Source organism: Desarmillaria tabescens (genome assembly GCF_030435595.1).
Source record: "Desarmillaria tabescens strain CCBAS 213 chromosome Unknown EV420scaffold_17, whole genome shotgun sequence".
In the NCBI taxonomy this organism is placed as follows: domain Eukaryota; kingdom Fungi; phylum Basidiomycota; class Agaricomycetes; order Agaricales; family Physalacriaceae; genus Desarmillaria; species Desarmillaria tabescens.
The window spans coordinates 32,468-48,136 of record NW_026848316.1 but is presented as its reverse complement, the minus strand read 5'-3'; the positions used below and the strand labels follow the sequence as shown (position 1 = coordinate 48,136).

At 47.7% G+C, this 15,669-nt stretch overlaps 6 protein-coding genes across 6 annotated transcripts; 1 reads left to right on the top strand and 5 right to left on the bottom strand.

The window, feature by feature from the left end:
* Nucleotides 1-665: 665 nt before the first annotated feature.
* EV420DRAFT_1479677 (uncharacterized protein) lies at nucleotides 666-1,358 on the bottom strand (the record flags this gene model as incomplete). Its single annotated transcript, XM_060469600.1, has 7 exons — nucleotides 666-723; nucleotides 847-860; nucleotides 911-952; nucleotides 1,023-1,038; nucleotides 1,097-1,131; nucleotides 1,185-1,196; nucleotides 1,224-1,358. 7 exons carry the CDS (start codon nucleotides 1,356-1,358, stop codon nucleotides 666-668), a joined length of 312 nt encoding a protein of 103 aa, XP_060330664.1.
* Nucleotides 1,359-2,318: 960 nt separating this feature from the next.
* EV420DRAFT_1642747 (uncharacterized protein) lies at nucleotides 2,319-2,945 on the bottom strand (the record flags this gene model as incomplete). Its single annotated transcript, XM_060477406.1, has 2 exons — nucleotides 2,319-2,756; nucleotides 2,811-2,945. The coding sequence occupies 2 exons, from the start codon at nucleotides 2,943-2,945 to the stop codon at nucleotides 2,319-2,321; spliced, it is 573 nt and encodes a 190-aa protein (XP_060330663.1).
* Nucleotides 2,946-7,686: 4,741 nt separating this feature from the next.
* On the bottom strand, nucleotides 7,687-8,844 carry EV420DRAFT_1542013 (uncharacterized protein). The gene is made up of 3 exons (XM_060473138.1): nucleotides 8,569-8,844; nucleotides 8,408-8,512; nucleotides 7,687-8,350 (listed from the first exon to the last, which is right to left on the bottom strand). The coding sequence occupies exons 1-3, from the start codon at nucleotides 8,677-8,679 to the stop codon at nucleotides 7,892-7,894; spliced, it is 675 nt and encodes a 224-aa protein (XP_060330662.1). The 5' UTR covers nucleotides 8,680-8,844; the 3' UTR covers nucleotides 7,687-7,891.
* Nucleotides 8,845-11,611: 2,767 nt separating this feature from the next.
* On the top strand, nucleotides 11,612-12,433 carry EV420DRAFT_354138 (uncharacterized protein). Its single transcript, XM_060481816.1, has 3 exons — nucleotides 11,612-11,622; nucleotides 11,679-12,291; nucleotides 12,351-12,433. The coding sequence occupies exons 2-3, from the start codon at nucleotides 11,830-11,832 to the stop codon at nucleotides 12,396-12,398; spliced, it is 510 nt and encodes a 169-aa protein (XP_060330661.1). The 5' UTR covers nucleotides 11,612-11,622; nucleotides 11,679-11,829; the 3' UTR covers nucleotides 12,399-12,433.
* Nucleotides 12,434-12,504: 71 nt separating this feature from the next.
* Nucleotides 12,505-13,567, bottom strand: EV420DRAFT_354111 (uncharacterized protein). The gene is made up of 3 exons (XM_060481815.1): nucleotides 13,241-13,567; nucleotides 13,076-13,177; nucleotides 12,505-13,018 (listed from the first exon to the last, which is right to left on the bottom strand). The coding sequence occupies exons 1-3, from the start codon at nucleotides 13,508-13,510 to the stop codon at nucleotides 12,626-12,628; spliced, it is 765 nt and encodes a 254-aa protein (XP_060330660.1). The 5' UTR covers nucleotides 13,511-13,567; the 3' UTR covers nucleotides 12,505-12,625.
* Nucleotides 13,568-14,753: 1,186 nt separating this feature from the next.
* EV420DRAFT_1479675 (uncharacterized protein) lies at nucleotides 14,754-15,436 on the bottom strand (the record flags this gene model as incomplete). The annotated part of the gene is made up of 2 exons (XM_060469599.1): nucleotides 14,754-15,188; nucleotides 15,227-15,436. 2 exons carry the CDS (start codon nucleotides 15,434-15,436, stop codon nucleotides 14,754-14,756), a joined length of 645 nt encoding a protein of 214 aa, XP_060330659.1.
* Between the last annotated feature and the right edge of the window lie 233 nt (nucleotides 15,437-15,669).

The following is a 15,669-nucleotide window of genomic DNA, read 5'->3' as shown; positions in this document are numbered from 1 at the left end:
TCTCATTTCATCTGCCAACAATGCTTGCTCATTGTAGGGGCTGGTCACAGGTCTACTGCCAATGACTATCACTTGATCAGACATGCAGGCCATCAGCTCTATTCTGTAAAGACCAGATTGACTGATCACATGGCTATTGCAAAGCATAACAATCGATCGGGGTTTCGAAACCTCGAAAATCAGGAGGCTAGGGATGTATACGGGCCAGATAAACTAAGAGGATCAATATGAGTCATGGTTAGACTAGAAGGGAGTAACAAAAATATTTATGGATGCATTTCATGAGGTTAAGGACCACACTGGAAGAAGTGTGTGATCTGTAGGTCTTGAGCAGACTCATTAATAAGATGCCAATTACTGATCTATTCCATAGCATCCGGCTTGAATACCGAGGCGATTAAAAAACATTACATCAGGAAAAAATTACTTTGCTACATCGCAGTATGTAGTCTATGTAGCACTTGTAGTGCTGTAGCACAGTCCCCCATATGTAGCAGCTTGTAGCACACCACTAAGAGTACGTAGTAGTCTGTATCAAGTGATAGCACCCCACCCAAACTATTGTATCACTACAGTAGCGGCATCGTATCGATACCTATGAAGACATATTCTGACAAACACAGAAGAGGGCAGACCATGAAATGAATGAAATCAATATATTACTACTAGCTACTACACCAATATAGCTGTACAACATCATATGCACTAGACCACCTCCAATGTCTGAACTGTGAGTATCATCGTGGTCCATCATGTCATCACAAAGTACACCGAAACAGATTGAAATCCTAGCAGAACAGCAGTGAGATCAATAGTAGCTGATAGGAACAAGGCTACAGCACTTACAACTGATCACATTGCTACGAAAATGAGAAATATAAGGACGGTGCAATAACCACAGTTGTCACACCTGGTCTTTGGCACCATCATAGTTCATGGGTTGTTCCGAGTCCTAAGTGCTATGGTATAAATATGATGAATGTCAAAACAATTCAAGTTACATACATTCCAAGACAAGGTACCCTTAGAACACTATTCCTATGAAAAACACGAGGCGAGTAAGCAAAAAACATGAGGTTGCAGTTTGGGTACTCACCAGCAGCCTTGAGTACAAGACATCTCATCCAAGTGCTGTGAAACGAGGCCATGTGAGATCAAGTGAAAGAGATAGAAAGAACACGCACAATGAACTGTAACTTTAGCATTCAAAGCATAAGGGACACATATCCAAGGAGCGCACGAATGGCAAAGAGGATCATCTGAAGGGAACATAGGTTGTCCACACCGGTAAGCCAGAAGGAAAATAGAACCATAAACAGCGACATGTGAAGAGGAATGAGAGAAGTGGGCTGAAACATTGATGGAGGAAAGGAAGCAAGGGTGATTGGATTTGGTCAGAATCCAATGGCATGATCTTGGTTGATTATGCACATGATGGATGGACTCTGTGTCAGAGTTTCAAACAAACTTAGCAGAACTCCCCCCGGCTCGTCACACTGCCATTGTAGCTCTCCATACTTCACAAGGCATATATTGTTCTAATTACCTTCCAATGTACTGAGTTTGTCTTCACGTTACTTTCCTATCCTTATTCAAGTCCCTATTTCAGTCAGACTCAATATTCTCTTTTAGCTGACACTCGACTTGTACCATTAGCCACTATTAAAGACCCAAAAAAAGAGACAATACTGACCAATATTGTAGCATTCAGTAGGTTTCACTCAAGTATACAGATGTGTACGTAGCTACTGGCAGTATATACAGAATGCTACCTACCGCTACCTAGTGCTGTGCACCCTCTACCATCACTACTGGCAATACATAAGCTACGTATATCTGAGTGGCAGATACGTAGCAAAAGGGTTTTTCCTGATGTAGAGACAGACAACAGCAACCAAAAGCAAGGATAAACATGTATTGTAGGTGAAAGCAAAAGAATGGATAGCATATTCTGAGTCAAGAAAGTAATTGTTAGGTTCCCCCAGGGGTGAACATATTAGGGCTCTCAGAAACATTGCCATGATGATTGACGAGAGAACATAAACAGGGAGGAACAAAACTGGAAATGGAAATGGAGGGCAAAGACTTGGGATGATCATGTGTCAAGTTGAAAAATATTGAGGCTCATGACAATGAGGAATAAGGAGATGAAGTGGTGTGTAGAAAATTCAGTGGAGGAGGTGAGAAGTTATATTGTGGTGGTGGTTGTGTCCTAAGTGTATGGGTACAACCAGGCCTCAGGCATCATGTCATATATTGGATTCAAATGACCCTGGTATTTGGACGGCGGGGTGCCCATTCACCACGTTGCAGCCTGGCTAATGAGCATAGGTGTTGTTAGTGAAATTGTCCTGGTAGTGGACAAAAGAATCGTCTGAGATATAAGCTTGGATCTGAGTGATATCCGGTTGAATACCGACTGAGATGCTACTTCCTGAGGGGGAAGAAACTGGTGTGGGAATGAAGGGGATACCAGTGTTCCTCGCATCGTGGGAAGAGTTGAATGCATAGGAACTGATATAAGGTGAGGACATATGTGTTGGAGTGACCGGGATAAGGTTTTGTTCGGAAGTGTTGGAAGAAAAGAACCCGGATCTTGGCATGAAAGGACCATTGTTGATCGTGTTTACACCAGAAGGGCCATCACTGTCCATGAAATCCAAAATATTCCATGGTTCCGCAGAATGGTATGGATTATTGGTAGCGATGTGGTCGCAAAGTTGGGCTTCACATGTGCAACGCTGCGCCAGAGGTGTCTATAAGTGGGATTACATCAGTTCTAGATGCTGCGAGGACCTTAGAAGCTGAACATGCCTTTTGCACATAGGCAGTACATTGAGTTGCAAGACAATGATGGACAACCATTGAGACGTAGTCGACATGCGTGTGAATGCCATGTCCACACCGGCAACAGATGTACTGGGATAATGTGAGCGTGGGACCATTAGAGAAGAGCAAGAGCCTACCGGATCTAATAGAGTTGACACAAATGACGGACACTGGCATTGCTGGATGTTGTCAGAGACCAGTCTGCACTGTCCTCGGGATGGAAAGACTACTGAAGACATCGGATTCTGAGTGCTGGCGTTCAGGGAGAAATATGACAATGTGATGAAAATTCGAGTTCATGGCAGAGTATCTTAAGTACAAACAAGGGTATTTTTCCAAGTATCCCTTTCCGCTGTTCCTGGCACGAAGCTGTAGTATAATCAAACTTTAACACTTATTTTTATGATGACCATGTGAAGGGGGCTGTTGAACTGTGATAGTTTGATTGAAATCCAGCGAAGCTGTATTGCAATAATAGTCTCAAAGCGCCAGTAGTGCCTATCATAATAGTAATTGCTGTATAGTAACATTTAGAGTGGAGATCTACGGTGATGTATAACACGCAACACCCTTGTAAATACCTCGAGATATCCAGGAACGGAAATTTGACCTACATATTTGAAAACGCAGTGAATATCACGATAAAAGTTTTACCTTCATGGAACAATCGAATGAATGTGTCATTGATTGTACAGCGACCAAAATCGGGGCAGGAAGCGGCACCATTGCCTTTAAGCTCCCATCTTTGGGTATTTGAAACTAGCCGGCCTCCGCAGTGCTTTGCAAACCCAATACTCAATGTCGGAGTACCCGATCAATACCGGGTTTCTTTGGCCGTCCGTATACTTATGCTGTACATTGAAAACCCATGTGAAGCCTTTCGAAAGGTAAACACTTCCTGGGTCCCTGTAAAAAGTATCTTGAGCGTCTCTAAGAAAGATTGTTATCAACCCACTTGCCACGGCATCCCTGGCATGTCAACTTGCCCAAGTTCAGCGTTCACTGTTTGTAGCCAGAACAGCTTCGTCAGTACCGCATCCACCTTCTTTACTCTGTACTCGCGGCTGATCATCTTTTTCATCAGGACACTATCAACAGTCTATCTTGTCAGCTGATCATCGGTTTCATCTAGACGCTATCAACAATCTATCTTGAGGGACAACAGCATGAAAACATCACATTGCGAGTCACAGAGAACATGGCTTACAGCATTCTCTACGGTCTCTACACACTGTTCTCTCCAAAGTGACTTCAACTTCGTCACTGCCCCCACAGCAGCTTCAGATAAGGCCGCCCTCGTATAGGCTCCGGTTCACAGAGGCATTTTATGAAGCGCGCAGCTTTGACAACGCCCTATTCCACAGATACACGCTCTTTACCTCTCGTTGCGTTATGTCACAGTACCCCTGGCTTGACGCCTGCGAAATTCCCTTCCCTTCCCATCCGCCCGGGAGATGCCCCCGAGTTCCCCTACTGAAGGACGTAGCCCCTCTTGGCACAGTACCGACAATCCATCAGCCTCAATCTACCCTTGGGCGTCCACCAGCGAACCAACTCATACGGCAGTCAAACAGACGCTCATGCCAGCCGTTAAAACAACCTTTCCTTGTACAAAATCCACCAGTAGGAACCGGCACCTCAAAACTGATCCACGGCTCACTGGATATGCTGGACTGGAAACATGTGGGCCGACCTATCAATGGCCGCTCAACCCAATCGAGGGGATGTTCTAGGTCGTTTATTCCCATGCCGTAAGATCAGCGGCCACTTTCCCTATCGCTTTAATTATTTTGTATGATTTATTACAGTGTGCAAAGTTGTAGGCCAAGGTTTCTGTGCCTACGCAAATGCATTCATTGTCGATATTTCATCCCGACCAAGTGTGAGCACCGCTCAGTCGGAAATAGCACCGTCGAAGATAAATGGACTGGATCAGTATCTAGAAACTAAGATTGAGAAACATTGGCGCAAGAGAAGAATGAAAACTGACCAGTATATCAGAAGTACCGTCTTTCATATGTTCCCGTTCAGGTGAGATCCAGAAAGGAAGTGCTTGATTCTGAATAGAAATCGGTGATGACTAGAATTGCCGGCAGATGGGTCGAAGGAAATGGTCTGGATGGAAGGATAGATGGCAGTAGCATAGACTAACGATGATAGGCGTGCATGGAGAATGGTATCATGTGCATGTCCCCCATCCTGATTAAAGGCTCGCAGTTATGCGAGTTCAGCGTGCAATCTGTCCGTGATCCTAGCTCTACCACTCTCCATGCCATCTTGCTACAGATTCCTTTGACGGTTTTCTTGCCAAAGCAAAGCCTTCTGTATCTCGAGGCATGGTCGTCACGGCTCAAGGAAGGAATTATCGTAGGCCAGTATCACATCGCAACATAAACAACCATTATTCACTGAATATGAGGGTGCGCAGCATGACCATTGAGTTCGTATTTCTCTCTACAGTCAGTCATCTCTAATCTGGAGAGCCGGAGGGTTTATGTCGAAACGATGGGAAGTAGAGATTTTCAAGATAGATCTGAGTAGAAAACACATGTTCGACAGTTGCCAACAATACCGTGGTGGGTGAAGGCAAAGAACCCTGAGGGTGCTTGGAGGAAAGGTTCCTCCTTGGGAAGGGGATCATGTTCTTGGCGCTCTTCGGCATAGAGTGGTTACTTCGAGGATAAGTTTCCTACCTCTCCAACGAATAAGAAGTTCCCAGGACGCTCTGGAAAACCGTCAACGCGGGCACAGACAAAATTCTCTCATGCAGTGAGAGTGGGGGGATTACTGCCGTCATGCCTTGGACAACGCAGAGGCGAGGACCAGAATCGCCGATGTCGAGGATTTGGGGGTAGCTGACCGGGACTGGTCATGGCGTCGCTATAGCGATTTCGGGTTATCAAGGGGGAACGACTAGCCGAGATCTAGGAATATGTAAGATTAGAATGATACTGATTTTTTGTGTACAGAGCACGGAAGCCTGACCTAGTCTCACTAATCTTTTAGGTCCCTTCCGCGTCATTTGCAATCGTTCTTGGGTAAAACTGGTAACTTTGTACGGGTATGCTTGTCGACGACGTAGGACCTGGGAGAATTTTTGGCTGGTTTCTTCTCCACAAACCTGCCCCAAGGTTTTCCTTCTAACCGGAGTTCAAGCAGTCGCCATGGTTCGTGTTTTGGTCTTGACGCGCTTGAGATCATCTGTAAACGTTCGAACATTTAGTTGGATGAGCCACGATGCATGAATATAATTATCGCACCTCGAGGTATACATCAAAAAGCGCATTCCAAGTCTGGCACCCTTTCTTTCAAGCTCATCGGAATCATCTCCTCCAGCACCACCAAACCCTTCAGCGTCACCCGCTACTTCTCAGTTGGCACGGAGAGCTGAGATGCAGAAATTCAACCCATATTAATATCGGTTTCGGTTTCGAGATTTTGAGATCGAAAGAGACAAAGAGCTACGGATACTGGTCATGGTGGTCAACAAAGGGATTCCGGACTGTTCCGGACCGGTGGCTCGTGATCAAGGCCCTGCAATCTGGCTTTCCGGTACCGCGCACGATCCCGATTCTCCAGCGACCTCAGTATTGCTTTGAAGGGAGCTGACATACACTGATAGGAAGGACGTCATAAAGGTCACGTTTTCTGTGATTGCCGACGCACTAGTGACTAACGTAGTAACGATGGCTAAAAGCTAAACCACGGGATCCTCTCGAGCTCGGACAGCCTGCGCCATAGTTGCGCGACTGGGATGTCCGCCCCGCCACTCCAAGGAAAATTTCACCCGTAACGCAGGCCGAGCTTACGTGCCCTGCATCGACTTCATCTACGCGAGATATCCCTCAACGACACCAGTAACGCTCCGAACTGACGACTGTTAACGCACCTCAGATTTTCTGACCGCCACCACCACCATTACAAGTCTACACTGGTGTACCGTCTGCATCCCGAAGGCCTAGCTCTCGCAATCAGTGCCGAAGCGCTGACCACCCGAGCCCGGAGGCTGATGGCTATTTTCTACAGCTTGTCTCTGATGACTTCGATAGCAGAATCCGTCTTCTTTGATTTTTGCAAGCTATCCATCGGCACTCATTCACGCGATAGTCTTCGATCTCATCGTCGCTGGTTCAACACATTGATGTCCTGCATCAACACCCTATGCTATTGCTCCTCAGTCACATCTCGCAACCCTTTCACTCTGCAAATACGCTAGTGATGGCCGCTCTCCTTTCTCTTCGCCTCCGGCCAACCCTTTCCTATCCTCTGCATTCGTCCTTCACCTCGCTGTATGCTATACAGGACGGCGAAGGCGACAGCATCTCCTTCCCTTTGAAGCAGGCCGGTCGTCATTTCAACTGTAAACATCTCTTCCCGGTTTCGCATTCACGTATCCCTGCTCGGCGTATCGTTGAAGCAGTCATCCCCCGCAGCTCAGGCAAGCTACGGATATCGATTCGGGAAAAAGGAAGGGCTGGTTAGCTTAGAGGGGCGAAGAAGGGGATCAACTGTGAGAGTGACGTAGGACACCAGCGGGACCGTGATGACTAGCCTAGCTGCTACATGAAACCGTTGACCTGCTCGTCTGGTTTTTCACATTCATCAACAATGCAACGTTGCCCTATCGTGGTAACTAGGTAAGAAAAAGCTCTATCTTGCGTATACTCCCTCTCATGAAGCTTCCATTAGGATGTAACTCGATTTTCATTTGATGGAAGCTGAAAAAATGGAGTGAGGGCTATGAGGAACTCGAAGCCAGCATACTTAGTTCCTCTGATACATATAGCGACACTTGAAGTAGATGTTCGGCTCGTAGCAAAGATATTTCAAGACATATGAAGTGTTGAACGCGTTTATTCATTGTATTAAATAAGAAAACGCATATGATTTTAGAGCAAAGCAAAACGATAAACATGACAAGCGGTACCCTAAGCAGAAGAAAGACGAGATGATATCAAGATGTACATACACGTTGTGTTTACAGGCGTTTCCATGACGCGTTAATTTATACACTGAACGATGAAGGAACTGGAGGCGAATGATAAAATTGTTTCGCGAATACTTACTCAAGTTGACCTGCCCAGGATCCCGTGCCATGCACCTCATTGTAGGATATAGTCAAATAATCCTCGCGAAATTCCCCGTTCGGGTCCTGGACGTTAACGCTGGAGTTATGGTCCTGGTACTGAGTGATGTAGGAATTTTCCACTTCCGAGCGGGAATAAGCATCGATCTGAGTGGTACCCATTTGAATAACAGGTTGCGGAGTAGATGTGAAGATCATCGTGTCGCCGTAAGAGTAGGATGGGTTAATGTTAGTGGAAGGAGAGGGCATGGGTATCGGAGTGAATGAGATGTTCATCGTGTCACCGGTGGACGTGTTGACGTTGGAAGGGAGGCCATTGTCATGAATGGATGCATCCGCCCCGTAGGGAAGAGGCGTAGGCGAACGATGCGCATTCCGGACAGGTTTATGATCGATGAGATATGCCGAGCATGTGCATGCTTGTACCCGGGCCGTCTGTGACGAGACGCATGAATATTATTTCAGATACCATGGCCAGAAAGTATATTGTACCTTTGGAAAGTACGCAGCACAATTGGTCGCAAAGCAGTGATGGACAACCATTGAAACGTAGTCGACGTGTGCGTAGATACCGTGTCCACACAGACTGCAGATGTTCTGGAAGAATGTAAGCATGCAAGTACGGGTGAAGATGAATGAGAGCCTCAGGCTACCTGGTCTAGCAGGGGCGACTCTGGAGGGAAGAACCATAGACACTGGCAGTACTGGTTGCTGTCAATGACTTGGATGCACTTTCCTCTTGAAGGCAAGATAACTGAAGACATCGAAGGTAAGGCGCTGAGTGCAGCACTGGCGGGAGAGAGGGCGATAGAGGTTGGGGTTTGCCATGGGCCATTTTTAAGAGTAGCAGCAGCGGAAGAAATATATGTTGACCAAGTGTGATGGCAGTTTGCTCGGCTTCTATTGGGAAGAGGCGAGGTTCGTTCCCAATAGAAGCCGAGCAAACTGCCATCGCCATATATTTCTTAATGCTTAACTTTCTGCCGAACCGTCCAGAATCGGAAGGAAGTGTGGTGGTTCAGGATTACCGGTTTTGGCCAGCGTGATGGCTCCCCGTGTCTCCAGCTCTCTGGCAGAACAGTGGACACGTCTGCACGATCCACCCAATATTCGTATCAAAACACGATCCTGCACACAACGCAAATTTAAGGTTTGCTCATTGATCAAGTTATCACAGGCCGTGGAAGCAAGGGCTACGATAATGACGCCTAATGAAGAAATGTGGTGGTAGAGGCCCGACAGCAGAGGTGGATCTTTGTGTGCAGTGGATACGGCTACATGACAGAGGCGATGAACCCTATGCTTGACCCCATCGTCACTCCCTGGCGGACACCAGTGCCATCTGCAACGGGAATACACCGACGATGATCATTGTTTCTTCTGGCCATCGTCTTCCTACCTGCCAGCCAATCGTATCCTACCCACACTTCGTTCTTTACTCGGCCTATCCCGCCATTGTCGTGAATCGAACTGCTCCTTTCCAGGACCGATTTCCAACTGGGGCGTTCAGACTTGTCAAATTGCCCTTTCTGTGAGTTCAATGCAGCTGTTGGCAATGACGGTCCTCATCTTTTTCTATCAGAACCTTTCTCATAGGAGACTGCCCTCCATCTCCTCGTGCTGTCCTTTATTGATGCGTTGCGCGAGATCTACAAGAAGAATCCCCTGAGTCTCTGTCCTCACTGAAGCCTGCCTCTCACGCCATAAACGGTCTGCGCAACTCCTCGAGTTACCAGGTCCAACACACACCCGCCGATGCTGTAGTGTCATCTTCCCCAGGATCTCCTCATCATTCGCTACGGATGGGACAGATGCTCTGTCGTCGTCACTCAGATTAGGCAACACATCGCGGACTCGGGTGTATGCTTGGAATGGGATACTGCCCGTGTCTCTACCTGGACAACACATCTCGACCGGGGGCTCCCACGAGCTAGGCATCGCCTGCCTGTCCCTTCCAATTCTTTCTTTCTCGTACTCGTTACGGGGAGGATGACATTATCCTTTCCTTAGGTTCGCTGTCGCCATCTATTGTCCCATCGCCTTCCCAAGTTCTTTCTCATCCAGGCCCACTTTTACGAGGCCGGTCTCCTCTGCAGTGGTCTGATGCGCCCATTTCTCATTCATCATTCACATGTTCTCACGAACTCATATCATATCTGGCCCTGTGCGATTCCAGCGTCACCCCTCCCTCTGCCGAATCGTTTGTTGCTCTTGCCTTGTCAAAGAAAATCTTCCATTTTTACCGCATCTTTTCCCATCACGATTACGTTCATCAGGCTGATCTCCTCCCTATCCGCCGGATTGATCTATACCCCGCCAAGATGTATGGCGCGGTATTTTTCCTGCCCCTTGGTCCTTCGTCGACATCATTTCTACTCACCAGCCAAGTCTTTTGGAGTTTACGCATTTACAAGGATTGTGGACACCGACTTCACTCAATGTCGAGGTCCATTCAGAATTCTTCTTTCATGGGTTTGCCTTTGCAGGTGCTACCTAAACAAAGAGCAAGCATTGCGACGGAGGGGGGCACTGGTAGAGTGAACGCGAGGATCGAAGGACAAGAATCTGGCTAGATGTCTTCTCGAGTTATCCTTATCCCTCAGTGTATATTACCCCGCCGTCCGTATCCATCTCTCAGTTCAGCCCATGCGGCTCTTCAGCGTTGAACGTATTCGTTTCGGGTTTCCTTCACTGCTGTCTTTCTGTGCCGCATTACGACCATCAGCACCCCACAACCCCAAAGTTCCAACCATCAAATTCTCCTTACGACGCAATGTGCTATCAAGATTGAAGAGGTTTTTTGAGTTCGGGTACCAGTGCCGTTTTCTGGAAAACGAAATCTTGCTGACTCGGAGATGCAGGCCAGATGCGGGAGAGGAGCAAACTGCAACAGCGCTTTGAAGAATGAATGTTGAGTCGGTGGTGGTGGAACAAAGCGGGATATACTGCATCTAGAGAGATCAAACATTAGGCGCAAATTTTGACGCTCGCCAATACAGGGTCCCCATCGGTCCGGAGTTCACTCCCTTTTCAGACCTCGACCCCGCCCTGACACAGCCTTCATCGATCATCGATCCCGGATCGGATTTCTTCCCCAGATGCGCAACACGATCACATGATTCACAGCCTATTATTCAGTGCAATCTTTGACACGAGGAACAAATTGCACCGGTATAAGACTTGTTCGACCTGCCGCAAACAGGCCATTGAAGTACTCGGCATGCTGTTAATGCACGTGAGGATGACAAACATTCTTTCTTCGAACTTCCCGCGCTGTCTTACCACAGCAAGGGATCACCTGCATCATGGCACCAAATACAATGATGCCTACGGCTATGCCCTTAGGATCCCGAGGTCTGCCAATCATGGTTGGCGATGATGACGAATATGTTGAAGGACGGGGAGAGCGCTAGCGGCTACCGTCCGATCCCAGACTTTTTCGTTGCTTTCTACGCACCAGGTTCCTGTATCATGGGGATACATCGAGAATGATCGCTGTTTCTTCCAGTCGTCGTCGTTTATCCACCAGTCCATATCTCTTCCATTCAGTGCTGTCGTCGGTATGGGATCATGTTTCTTGATTTCTGCCCTCTGACTTGTATTGCTGCGATCGGACCACCAACCACCATCCTTACTGCTTATCGACGGTGTTCTTCCTCCCCGAGAAGGCCCGTGTCATTGGAATGTAGGATACAGGAGATGAGAAGGTGACGTCCCGCCAATACGGTCTGCATTTTAGCGATGACTGACCAGTATTTTTCAGATTGAAACTATGACGATGCCCACACAGCCACGCCTCGGTCGAAGCTTCATGAATACCTTTCTCGAATTGATTCCACTCGTCTTCAAGCTATCTAAATGTCTCTCATTGCCGTTCCTAGGCCCTCATCTCAGGCTGATTCTGTAAGGGATTGATGGTCGTAAACACGTCACTGCATACCTGGTTTCAATTGCTACGATTCCGTATCATCTTCGGCTCCGTTAATCCTCGAAACGGATCTTCCAGTGCCTTTTCCCATCTATTGTCTTGCTCTAGGATCACGGTTTCATACGCTCTGGGCTGTTATCTCGACGCTTGCCGGCCATCACTCCGATTCTCCGTGTATCAACATTGCGCATCCTTCAAACTTGGGGTCGATGCATTTATGGGGATTCGGCGGAATCGCACAAATGACGACCGAACGCAAGTCAGAAAGAGGAAACTTTTCCCAACATCGCCTTCCCCGCCTAGTACGACCCAATTCTGGCGACGCGCAACTGTCGGAGTCATACCGATTCAACTTCGGGAATTGTTGATTCATACTTATACGCGAGGTTCCCTAACTGTTGGTTTAACACCTGGACTATGCAATTACCGACCTTTCGTGTACACTAAGGCGAGTATCGGTCATTATCTCCATGTGTATCAGGGTTTCCTTATGATAAGCGCTTGCAGTTGCTTATTCAGAATAAAGCGCTTAAAAATCTGACAGCACATACCTGAATTCAAAGGCAGATACAAGGGATACAAAACGGTACACATCGACCAGCGACGACATTGATATATAAAATATTATAAATATATCTGATGAACGTAACGCAGAAGCAAACGACAAGAGATGAAGATAACGGTTGGACAGGCAGTTATAGATATAAAATTCAGCGGCGATATCGCAGTACGTCGTACAGAGCTGGAAAACTAACAGGTTGCATAATGGGAATTTTTGATAGCTAGGCGCTGTAAGGTCCTACCCATGCTTCTGCTCCAGGTGTCGCGGGATAATGGGTATTCGGATAGTAATCAAAAGTTCCGTTTGGCGCCTCGCCATCTTGCATATCATGTCCATCAAGCTGATGAGTGGCAAAGATGTCAGCTTCTGACTGAATGATACGCGAGGGAGCGTTGGTATCTGGTGAGGAAATCATAGGAATGAGGGTGACTGGATTCGCATCGTTTAAAGAGCTGGGTGCATTCATAGTGTAGGTTGGGGATACGATGCTCTGGTCGCCACCTACGAAGGATCCTTGGTTGTACGAGACAGCCACAGGTGAACGATACGCATTGACGACAGGGACATGATCAAAAAGAAGCGCCGAACATGTACATTCCTGTGTCTTGGGCGTCTAGATTGAAATGTTCCCATCAGCAATACTCCAGATACGAGGGGCGGAGAGAGGAACCTTCTGAACGTAGGCCACACAGTGGGTGGGACGACAATTGTGAACAATGAGGGAGACGTAGTCGGCATGGGCGTGAATGCCATGGCCGCACATGCAGCGGGACTGGCAGTGGGAGGTTCAATGTGAGATGGTATACGGGATAATACTGGACTAAGGTTTCTGTACCTGATCTAGAGTAAGCCAGTGCGATGGATCTCGATGAGGAGTGAAACGTAAACACAGACAGAAGACGTTGTCCGTGTGCTCAGTGCATTGTCCCCTAATCGCTGTAGAAGACATTGGAGATGAGCTGCTAGGTACAGCAAGGGATAAAGGCGATGGAGGTTGGGCTGCATCTTGATGGCTTTTATAGCCGGAGCCTGCAAGTAGGAAGAAGAGAGAAATATCCCAACAACGCCGCGTTGCGTCCTCTCCTGACCCTACTCTCAGGGACATCAACCAGAATCCGGCTACAATTATTATGGCGTGCCTGAAGACACCGTGCCGTGTAATGATGATGATGATGATTATGGTAATTGATAATTTATAAATAGAACAGTATAAAACGGGTCCCTGTCACCTGCCCTCAAGGCCGCAAGCTTCAATGCCTCAAGGCTTCAAGACGTGGATACTGAGTACTGAGTACTCACGTAACACGTTTCGTCCTTCCGTTCATTGTCACCATTCGCTGCTCTATCGCTCTACGTCTTTCTCATCTTAGGTCCCATCCTGCTCCAAGTCTCTTCACTGCCATCCATCGATGTCCCTAGAGCCGAGAGCTCTATGTCGACCTATTTCTGCATGAAAATCACCTTTTTCACGACTCCTCCTCGCTGAACACACTTTCAAGCGCTTTCATCAGACGTAGTAGGCTAGACGGTCTTGAACTTTCTTCTTGATCTGAATATCTATTCTCCAGGAAGATATTCGGGTATTTTTGCTCGCCGACTAAGCGCTACTCACCCTCTATAGGACATTTCGGTAATCGACACTTCTTCATGACAACCGTTTTTATCTTGGTTCGAGACTCCCACGACATTACGATGGAAGAAGTCCGCCACGAGAATCCACAGGGAGGCTCATGAATGGTGCTCGCAGAGCGGGAACGGGAAAAGCCATAGCGGATCGCACACTGCGATTCTTTGTTCGGGATGGGAGGAGAGTATGCGCTTTGGCTCAATTCTCCACGCGATGCCCGTTGTTCATCCACGTCGCTGCCGCCTACCGTTCTATCAAGTATCTTTTCTTGCTTCGAGCCATCCACTGGCTTCCCTGGTTACCACCAATTTTCATTTGGCTCTTCAACTCTTTTTGGATCTCACTTCAACGGGAGGTTATATGAAAGACGGATGCGTGAAGTTTTGATAGATGTCAGTTTTCATTATTTCTGCTGCCAATGTTTCTCAATCTTTTGTTGACAGTGACTTCGTCCATTTGTCATTTACCTTCGACAGTGCTACTCCCGACTGAGCGCTACCCATACATCGTCAGGGATGAACTCTTGACAATGAATGCATTCGTCGAATCGTGGAGACCATGACTCGTGCCTCATCGCAAGGTATATTCCTAGATGAGGCTTCCCCGTCATACGTTTGCATTTCCCCCTCGCCTACGTGCGGCAAGAAGGCGTGTTTCCTTCCTCAAGGAATTCCGTCTATCCCACCACAGTTTCTGGTGTAGGCAACCTCCCGACTCACCGTTAGCCCAATTCTCGCGACCTCGAGTGTCTGAACTCCATCTTTCCCCCGGAATTCTCATCGTTGGCTACGGTGGACCAAATAATACCACCGTCGCTTATGGACAGTGATTGAGGAGTTCTCGATATTGGTGGGGACGCTTGGAGCAAGATGCCATCCTTATCTCCGCCTGGACCACAGCAATTCGACGGATTCGTCTTCCCATGGGCCAGGCGGCATCGCCTACTGTCTTTCAGATCCTTTCTCCATATTCTGGACCCTGTGCGATCCCGACCAACGCGCCGCATTATCATCCGAAGCCATTCCTCGGCGCCTTGATTGTCTCTTCTCAGCAACCTTCTCACTCTGCATAGGTTGATCCCTAGCTTATCCGCCGTATTCTTCTGACCCTCGCCAATGCGGTCCAAAGCTCTGCGGATTCTCAGGATGGCGATCATCTCGATTCCTTCAATGTTAATTCGGCACTCTTGCATACCTTCCACTGCCAAGCTTGGGATTCATGCGCACACGTCAGGGTGGGTCCGAAGGACTGTAAAATCAGGGTAACGCATGCGAAGATACTGTCTGAAGGCGTCCCCCCCTCATAGCCAACATCGACCACAGGGAGAGCTGTCATAGAAGCACACGGAAGACCGGATATTGAAGACATGACGATGAGAGTGAAGCGGGATACCAGTGCAGCCATGGCTACTGGCTTCTGCTACGAGATCATTGACCCGCTCGTCTGGTGGGGATGGTATTGCCCATTTATCGACAAGACAACGTACTTCTATCGTAGTCCCTAGGTAAGAACAGGTGCTATTCTGTGTATCCTTGCTCTCACGAAACTTCCATCAGGATTTAAACCTGAGGTTTTTGTTTGACTAGGCTTGAAAAGACGATACGAGGGCCTAAAAGGAACTATGCACCCAACGATCA